The 9,463-nt window shown below is 50.9% G+C and overlaps 1 protein-coding gene across 2 annotated transcripts in view; it reads right to left on the bottom strand.

The window, feature by feature from the left end:
* Window positions 1-3,357: 3,357 nt before the first annotated feature.
* The window catches only part of LOC132389675 (WD repeat-containing protein 26-like), a 46,897-nt gene continuing 40,791 nt past the window's right edge, over window positions 3,358-9,463 (bottom strand). The window contains exon 2 of one of the 2 annotated variants that reach the window (XM_059962220.1): window positions 3,358-4,855. In XM_059962220.1, the coding sequence (XP_059818203.1) occupies window positions 4,783-4,855 (73 nt within the window). In that variant the 3' untranslated portion in view covers window positions 3,358-4,782. The remainder of the gene's footprint in view (window positions 4,856-9,463) is intronic. The other variant, XM_059962221.1, reaches the window with a different exon arrangement.

Raw genomic sequence — 9,463 nt, 5'->3', positions numbered from 1 at the left:
CGACCCGTCACCCGGGACACGTCCCCGTCACACTGACACATCAGGAACGACCCGTCACCCGGGACACGTCCCCGTCACACTGTCACATCAGGATCGACCCGTCACCCGGGACACGTCCCCGTCACACTGTCACATCAGGAACGACCCGTCACCCGGGACACGTCCCCGTCACAATGTCACATCAGGAACGACCCGTCACCCGGGACACGTCCCCGTCACACTGTCACATCAGGAACGACCCGTCACCCGGGACACGTCCCCGTCACACTGTCACATCAGGAACGACCCCTCACCCGGGACACGTCCCCGTCACACTGTCACATCAGGAACGACCCGTCACCCGGGACACGTCCCCGTCACACTGACACATCAGGAACGACCCGTCACCCGGGACACGTCCCCGTCACACTGTCACATCAGGAACGACCCGTCACCCGGGACACGTCCCCGTCACACTGTCACATCAGGAACGACCCGTCACCCGGGACACGTCCCCGTCACACTGTCACATCAGGAACGACCCGTCACCCGGGACACGTCCTCGTCGCACTGTCACCTCAGGAACGACCCGTCACCCGGGACACGTCCCCGTCACACTGTCACATCAGGAACGACCCGTCACCCGGGACACGTCCCCGTCACACTGTCACATCAGGAACGACCCGTCACCCGGGACACGTCCCCGTCACACTGTCACATCAGGAACGACCCGTCACCCGGGACACGTCCCCGTCACACTGTCACATCAGGAACGACCCCTCACCCGGGACACGTCCCCGTCACACTGTCACATCAGGAACGACCCCTCACCCGGGACACGTCCCCGTCACACTGTCACATCAGGAACGACCCGTCACCCGGGACACGTCCCCGTCACACTGTCACATCAGGAACGACCCCTCACCCGGGACACGTCCCCAACACACTGTCACCTCAGGAACGACCCGTCACCCGGGACACGTCCCCGTCACACTGTCACATCAGGAACGACCCGTCACCCGGGACACGTCCCCGTCACACTGTCACATCAGGAACGACCCGTCACCCGGGACACGTCCCCGTCACACTGTCACATCAGGAACGACCCCTCACCCGGGACACGTCCCCGTCACACTGTCACATCAGGAACGACCACTCACCCGGGACACGTCCCCGTCACACTGTCACATCAGGAACGACCCGTCACCCGGGACACGTCCCCGTCACACTGTCACATCAGGAACGACCCCTCACCCGGGACACGTCCCCGTCACACTGTCACATCAGGAACGACCCGTCACCCGGGACACGTCCCCGTCACACTGTCACATCAGGAACGACCCGTCACCCGGGACACGTCCTCGTCGCACTGTCACCTCAGGAACGACCCGTCACCCGGGACACGTCCCCGTCACACTGTCACATCAGGAACGACCCGTCACCCGGGACACGTCCCCGTCACACTGTCACATCAGGAACGACCCGTCACCCGGGACACGTCCCCGTCACACTGTCACATCAGGAACGACCCGTCACCCGGGACACGTCCCCGTCACACTGTCACATCAGGAACGACCCCTCACCCGGGACACGTCCCCGTCACACTGTCACATCAGGAACGACCCCTCACCCGGGACACGTCCCCGTCACACTGTCACATCAGGAACGACCCGTCACCCGGGACACGTCCCCGTCACACTGTCACATCAGGAACGACCCGTCACCCGGGACACGTCCCCGTCACACTGACACATCAGGAACGACCCGTCACCCGGGACACGTCCCCGTCACACTGACACATCAGGAACGACCCGTCACCCGGGACACGTCCCCGTCACACTGTCACATCAGGAACGACCCCTCACCCGGGACACGTCCCCGTCACACTGTCACATCAGGAACGACCACTCACCCGGGACACGTCCCCATCACACTGTCACATCAGGAACGACCCGTCACCCGGGACACGTCCCCGTCACACTGTCACATCAGGAACGACCCGTCACCCGGGACACGTCCCCGTCACACTGTCACATCAGGAACGACCCGTCACCCGGGACACGTCCCCGTCACACTGTCACATCAGGAACGACCACTCACCCGGGACACGTCCCCGTCACACTGTCACATCAGGAACGACCCCTCACCCGGGACACGTCCCCGTCACACTGTCACATCAGGAACGACCCGTCACCCGGGACACGACCCAACACACTGTCACATCAGGAACGACCCGTCACCCGGGACACGTCCCCGTCACAGTGTCACATCAGGAACGACCCCTCACCCGGGACACGTCCCCGTCACACTGTCACATCAGGAACGACCCGTCACCCGGGACACGTCCCCATCACACTGTCACATCAGGAACGACCCGTCACCCGGGACACGTCCCCGTCACACTGTCACATCAGGAACGACCACTCACCCGGGACACGTCCCCGTCACACTGTCACCTCAGGAACGACCCGTCACCCGGGACACGTCCCCGTCACACTGTCACATCAGGAACGACCCGTCACCCGGGACACGTCCCCGTCACACTGTCACATCAGGAACGACCCGTCACCCGGGACACGTCCCCGTCACACTGTCACATCAGGAACGACCCGTCACCTGGGACACGTCCCCGTCACACTGTCACATCAGGAACGACCCGTCACCCGGGACATGTGCTCTTCCATGGTTACCATCAAGAAGGGAGTACAGAAGCCTGACGACACACTCGCAACAGTTCAGGAACAGCTTCTTCTTGTCTTATCGTCAGTTTTCTGAATGAATGGCCACTACCTCAGGACTTTGCTCTCCTTTCGTTCTGATTTATTTTTATTGTGAATTATGGTATGTTTTATGATTTGCATCGTACTGCTGTTGCAATACAATGAATTTCATATCCTATGTCAGCAATAATAAAGCTGATTCTGCCAACCCTTCAGTGCTCTCTGTCTGGATTAATGCTGTCCGGGCGAATGAACGGGTGTACGGCGCTCCTGGAGCTGAACGACAGCAACTTAATTTGCCGAGACTGCACGCTGATGAGTTGGGGTTCCCCAGACATTGGGCAGCACCTCACACCCCTGTGCCCACAAACTTTCCACGTCCCTAGCCCTCTGGCCATGAACCATTCACATTCCAGTGACGACGTCCTGACCTTTAATGTGGACAGCGGATGCCTTCACTGAAGTCCACTGGCTTTCGGGTGTAATGCTCCCACAGACTGGGCAGACGATACCGCTTATCTGACACGGGGTGCTGCACCACGTGGTGAATAACTGCAGACCCAATATTTTATCTATGCAGGAAATCACTAGTCATATCCTGTCAATTTGACTACCTGCCCATTATATATATAGCCCACAATTTCACATCTCTTACCAACTTTATCAAAAGCCCATGCAGACAACGTCCACAGACATTCTGCAGTCTATTTATTCAGCTCTTCAACAACATGAATCGGAATTATTCTGTTTGTTCAGAGAGACTGTGTGGAACAGTCCCTTTTGGCCCAGCAGATCACACCGTCCAGCACCACTAGCAAGCTATTTCGAAGCTCAAAGTAAATGTATTCATCAAGTACACATACAGTGGCGTGCAAAGGTTCGGGCACCACAGTCAAAATTTCTGTTACTCTGAACAGCTAAGCGAGTAAAAGATTAACTGATTTCCAAAAGACAAAGTTAAAGATGACACATTTCTCTAATACTTTAAGCAAGAAAACTTTATTTCCATCATTTACAGTTTCAAAATAACAAAAAAAGGAAAAGGGCCCAAAGCAAAAGTTTGGGCTCCCTGCATGGTTAGTACTTAGTAACACCCCCTTTGGCAAGTATCACAGCTTGTAAACGCTTTCTCTAGCCAGCTAGGAGTCTTTCAATTCTTGTTTGGGGGAATTTTCATCCATTCTTCCTTACAAAAGGCTTCTAGTTCTCTGAAATTCTTGTGCCATCTTGCATGCACTGCTCTTTTGAGGTCTATCCACAGACTCTCGATGATGTTTAGGTCGGGGGACTGTGAGGGCCATGTCAAAACCTTCAGCTTGCGCCTCTTGAGTTAGTCCATTGTGGATTTTGAGGTGCGTTTAGGATCATTATCCTGTTGTAGAAACCATCCTCTTTTCATCTTCAGCTTTTTGTACAGACGGTATGATGTTTGCTTCCAGAATTTGCTGGTATTTAACTGAATTCATTCTTCCCTCTGCCAGTGAAATGTTCCCCTTGCCACTGGCTGCAACACAAGCATAATCGATCCACCCCCGTGCTTAACAGTAGGAGAGGTGTTCTTTTCATGAAATTCAGCACCCTTTTTTCTCCAGACATACCTTTGCTTATTGCAGCCAAAACATTCTATTTTAACTTCATCAGTCCACAGGACTTGTTTCAAAAATGCACCAGGCTTGTTTCGATGCTCCTTTGAACCTTTTGAATAGAACTTTTTCTATTTTTACAAGGCATGCTTGAATCCCGTTTGGACCGTCGGGGTCACCAACGTCGTGATGAGCTACATACAGCGCTGAAATAAGTTTCGAGACTCGTTTATTCAAACTTCGCGGTGCTGGCATTTAATCCCTAGCACCCGCCCTCTCCGGGCAGAAATGACGTCAGAGGTGCATTACCAAAGTCTCCCCCCTGCGCACTGGCTATTTGTGAGCCGGTTCGCCTGTGCAGAAAGTGGGTCGCCACAAAGAAATAATACTAAGCAATAGATAACGAGAACATGAGATGGAGAGTCCTTGAAAATGAGTCCATTGGTTGTGGGAACATTTCAATGATGGGGCAAGTGAAGTTGAATGAAGTTATTCCACCTCTAGTTCAGGAGACTGATGGTTGAGGGGCGATAATTGTTCCTGAAACTGGTGATGTGAAATAAGACAGTACACCTTAAAAAGAAAGTATATTTGCAAATTCCAGCTTTATCAAACAGCTAGTAGGAAAAAGAAAAGGAAAATAAATAATTAAACAGCTCTTTACAGTCTAAATGTGCAAATAAAGTTGGAGCTCACAGTGGAGGTGTCTTTAACTCACGCGCTAGAGCCACGGTCTGCGTGAAAGCACACGCCACACACTGAACTTTGCTCAAAATCCATCTCGAACAAACGGGCGCTCTCTCAGGAGGACTGGGCCTTCCTCCTTGGAGCCATTCATCTGCACAAAGCACCTCGTGCAACAGGGAGTCTCCTTCCCACGACATCCTCTCCGCAGCTCCCGTTAAAACAAAACCTGCGGACCACACCGTCCGTCACAAATCCCTCTCCACCCGCTCACTCGAACTTTCTCCCGATTCCGCCATCCTGACTGGCTGACACAACATTCCCAGTTTGATCACAGTTCCTATTTTTGTTAGCCGAAACCAAACATTCTGAAAACGGGGAAGAAATGGGATCTGAGTGACTAACTGTGGAATGATTGTCGGTGCCAGATGGGGTGGTCTGAGTATCTCAGAAACTGCTGATCTCCTGTGATTTTCACACACAACAGTCTCTAGAGTTTACAGAGAAGGGTTTGAAAGACAGAAACCATCCAGCGAGTGGCAGTTCTGTGAGCAAAAATGCCTTGTTAAGGAGAGGTGGGGCAGAAGAGATAGCCAGACTGGTTCAAGCTGACAGATCGCCATGCGTTACCACAGTGGTGTGCAGAAGGGGATCTCTGAGCCCGCAGCACGTCAAACCTTGAAGTGGATGGGCTGGAGCACAAACACACACTACATGGCTACTTTACCAGGTACAGGAGGTAGCAAATAAAGTGGCCACTGGGTTATTTCTCAAGGAATACGTGGCTAATCAATCTGGAATTTTTTTGAACAAATGGGGTGGGTGACTTAAGGTACGCTGGCTACAGACTAAGCACATTGCCCTGACAGAAGAGAGATGAGAATTTATTTATTTTGAGGTAGGGTACGAAGTCGGCCCTTCAATGCCACTTTATTAGGGACACCTGCGGATTACTGAAATAATGTTGTACGTGAGAGGCACTGAAGTCAGCTCATGGAGCCACCCCCGAAAACCCTAACCTGACCGTGGGACAAGTTACAATGACCGATTAACCAGCCCGACTCCTCAAAGAGGACAGCGGAACAGAACTCCGACAGGTCCCGCGTCCTGCTAACTGCTGTGTTACCATGGCACTGGGAATTAAAGCCGGAGGTTCCCAGAGGAAAGAGACTGGTAACAGAGTGTACAGATGACTGGTGGGAGAATCAGGCAGATCTTCAAACTGAAAAGCAAAAGAGCACTACAGAGACAAATCTGACAGTGGAACGTATAGGGATTGTAAAGTTAATCTACAGGCACGTGAAAGGAAACGCCGCATGAGGCACTAAAATGTGCTGAAGGCAGAGCTAAGGGGCAGGGTTACTGACTGATTAAATGAGATCAGTATTGTTTGCTCAGTGGTAGAGGAGAGGAACCCTGAGGGGTCTCTCCTGCTGTGGCCCCTCCACTAGAGGGTTCGACGTGTTGTGTGTTCAGAGATGCTCCTCTGCCGACCACTGTTGTAACGTGTGGGTAACTGAGTCACTGTCAGCGTGAACCAGTCTGGCCATTCTCCCCTGACCTCTCTCATTAACGAGGTGTTTTCACCCACAGAACTGCCCCTCACTGGATGGTTTCTGTTTTTCACACCATTCTCTGTAAACTCTAGAGACTGTTGTGTGTGAAAATCCTGGAGGTCGGCAGTTTCTGAGATACTCAGACCACCCCCTCTGGCACCGACAATCATTCCACCGGCAAAGTCACTCAGATCACATTTCTTGCCCATTCTGATGTTTGACCTGAACAACAACTGGACCTCTTGACCGCGTCTGCGTGCTTTTATGCATCGAGTTGCTGCCACGTGATTGGCTGATGAGGTATTCGCATTAACAAGGTGTACAGGTGTAGCTAGTAAAGCAGCTTCTGAGTGCAGAGTCATAGAGCACAGAAACAGGCCCTTTGGCCCATCCAGTCTGTGCCAATCTGTTACTCTGCCTAGTCCTATCAACCTGTACCTGGACCATAGGCCTCCATACCTCTCTCCTCCCATCCATGTAATTATCCAAACTTCTCTCACAAGTTTAACAGTGGGGTTCCCAATTGGACCCCTTGCTTAATGGTATTGGTCCATGGCATGAAGAAGTTTGGGAAACCAGCATTCCATCTGCCTATGTGCCAGAGATGAAAGTTGAGATTGCCACCCTGCTGTACAGCGCCACTATGGAATCAGTTTTCTTCTGAGAAGCCCCCACCCTACAGTCTCTGTTAGTGAGGGTGTACTCGCCAAGGAAGTTTGGCACAGGAGTTCATTCAGCCAGAGACTCATTCCACTGAGATGCAACACTGAGCGTCATAGGAAGTCATTCCTGCCTGTGGCCATCAAACTTTACAACTCCTCCCTCGGAGTGTCAGACACCCTGAGCCAATAGGCTGGTCCTGGATCTATTTCCACTTGGCATGATTAACATTATTATTATTTAATTATTTGTGGCTTTATATTGCTATATTTCTTCACTATTCTTGGTGCGGTTGTAATGAAACCCGGTTTTCCTCAGGATCAATAAAGAATGTCTGTCTGTCTGACCAGCCACACTTAATCACTGGGGCGGATGAGATCAGCTGATGGGGGGAGGAAGGAGGGATTGGTAAAAGATGACACAAAAGATGTAGGTAATATCGAAAGAGTACAGAGCACATTTACAAGGATGTTGGTGGGACTAGATGATGAATTATAAGATTGAAAAGGTTAGAAGGTCAAAGATCAAGAGGAGATTTGAGAGAGGTATACAGAATTCTGAGGGGTATAGATAGGGTAAATGCAATCAGGCTTTTTCCATTGAGGTTGGGTGGGGCTAGAACCAGAGGTCATGGGTTAAGGGTGAAAGGTGAGAAGTTTAAGGGGAACGTGAAGGGAAACTTCTTCAGAGGATGGTGAGAGTGGGGAATGAGCCACCAACTCAAGTGGCGCATGCGAGCTTGACTTAAGGGAAGTTTGGACAGGTAAGTGGATAGAAGAGGAATGGAGGACTATGGTCCGGGTGCAGGTTGATTTAAATGGTTCAGCACAGACTAGATGGGCCAAACGGCCATTTCTGTGCTGTATATGACCATAACTCTAAATCTTTAAAGAATCAGGAATGCAACATGGGAAATAAGAACTGCTTATAGAAATTACAGTGAAAAACTTATTTTGTACACTGTTCAAACCGATCAGATCATTACACAGTGTCCTGGGGCAGAACAAGGCAAATCAGTAACAGAATGGGAGAGTGCAGTGCAGGTAAACGTGCAGGTGCAAGATCAGATTGCGGGGCCCAGAGCCCACCTCATTTCACTACGGACATTCAATCGTCTGATAACAGCAGGGTAGAAGCTGTCCTTCAGCCTGGCGGCACCAGCTTTTGGGAGTGGGGGGAGAACGAGTGTTCACGGTGGGTGGTGTCTGTGATGCTTTCCTCAGGCACAGGCAGAGTCGCGGAGGGGAGGCTGGTTTCCGTGACGTGCTGAGTTATATCTCGGGCTCTCCGCGGTCACTTGGAGAGCAGCTGTTTCCATGGTGCCCTGATAAAAACTGGCGAGTGTCGACAGGGACTCGCTAAATTTCTTTTGCTCCCTGAGGTAGTTTATCTGTTCACGTGAACAGGCTATCAGTGACGTTCAGGGTCTTGGGACTGTACAGTGTTTTGTGTGACTGTGTGTCATTGATATTTTTTATGTGCTTGCTACCTTATACAAGCAGTCCCGGGTTACGAACGCCCGACTAATGGACGACTCGTACTAAAGAACAGACTGCCATAAAGCCTATTATATTAAAAATTCATCAACTTGACGAAGGAGAACGCCGCCTACCATTTTCAGTCGGATCACGTTGCCATTAACACTGTGTCGAGTGTATAACTTTGTATTTGGCTTAAATTCACCCTGACCCCCACTTGTTCCATTTAACCTGTCTCAGTGCAGGTGGACCTTAGGAACCGGGGCAGCTGAGGACTAGCCGCCCGCGGCTGCTGCTGAATCCGCAATGTTTCATCGACCGACGTGGTAAACGAGCTAAAATTATGGATCGATAGTTCTCATCGTGTTTATTTCACTCTCCGCACAATTATATTTACAGGGACTTTACTACGTGTGTGTAATCATGCCACCAAAGTGTAAATCCAATGCAAGTGCTGGTGATGCATCAAAGGAAAATGATCACAATTGGAAATAATAAAGCGATCGGAAAGAGGTGAAACGCCATCGGTCATTGGAAAAGCGTTAGGCTACAGTCGGTCAACGATCGGAACAATTTTAAAGGATAAAGTGAAAGGCCCTGCCCCAATGAAAGCTACAATTGTTACTAAGCAATACATTGGTTTAATTAGTGAAATACTTACGTCTCTTAAATGTTTTATATGCATAGAAAGGTAAAATGTGTACTATATACAAAGACAAACGTTTGATTAACTGACGCTCAATAAGACTGGATGTACCTGTTCCGACTTAGGTACAAATCCGACTTAAAGACAGACTTGGGAA

Source organism: Hypanus sabinus, unplaced genomic scaffold (assembly GCF_030144855.1).
Source record: "Hypanus sabinus isolate sHypSab1 unplaced genomic scaffold, sHypSab1.hap1 scaffold_621, whole genome shotgun sequence".
Taxonomy (NCBI): domain Eukaryota; kingdom Metazoa; phylum Chordata; class Chondrichthyes; order Myliobatiformes; family Dasyatidae; genus Hypanus; species Hypanus sabinus.
This window is presented reverse-complemented; position numbering and strand designations above follow the sequence as displayed.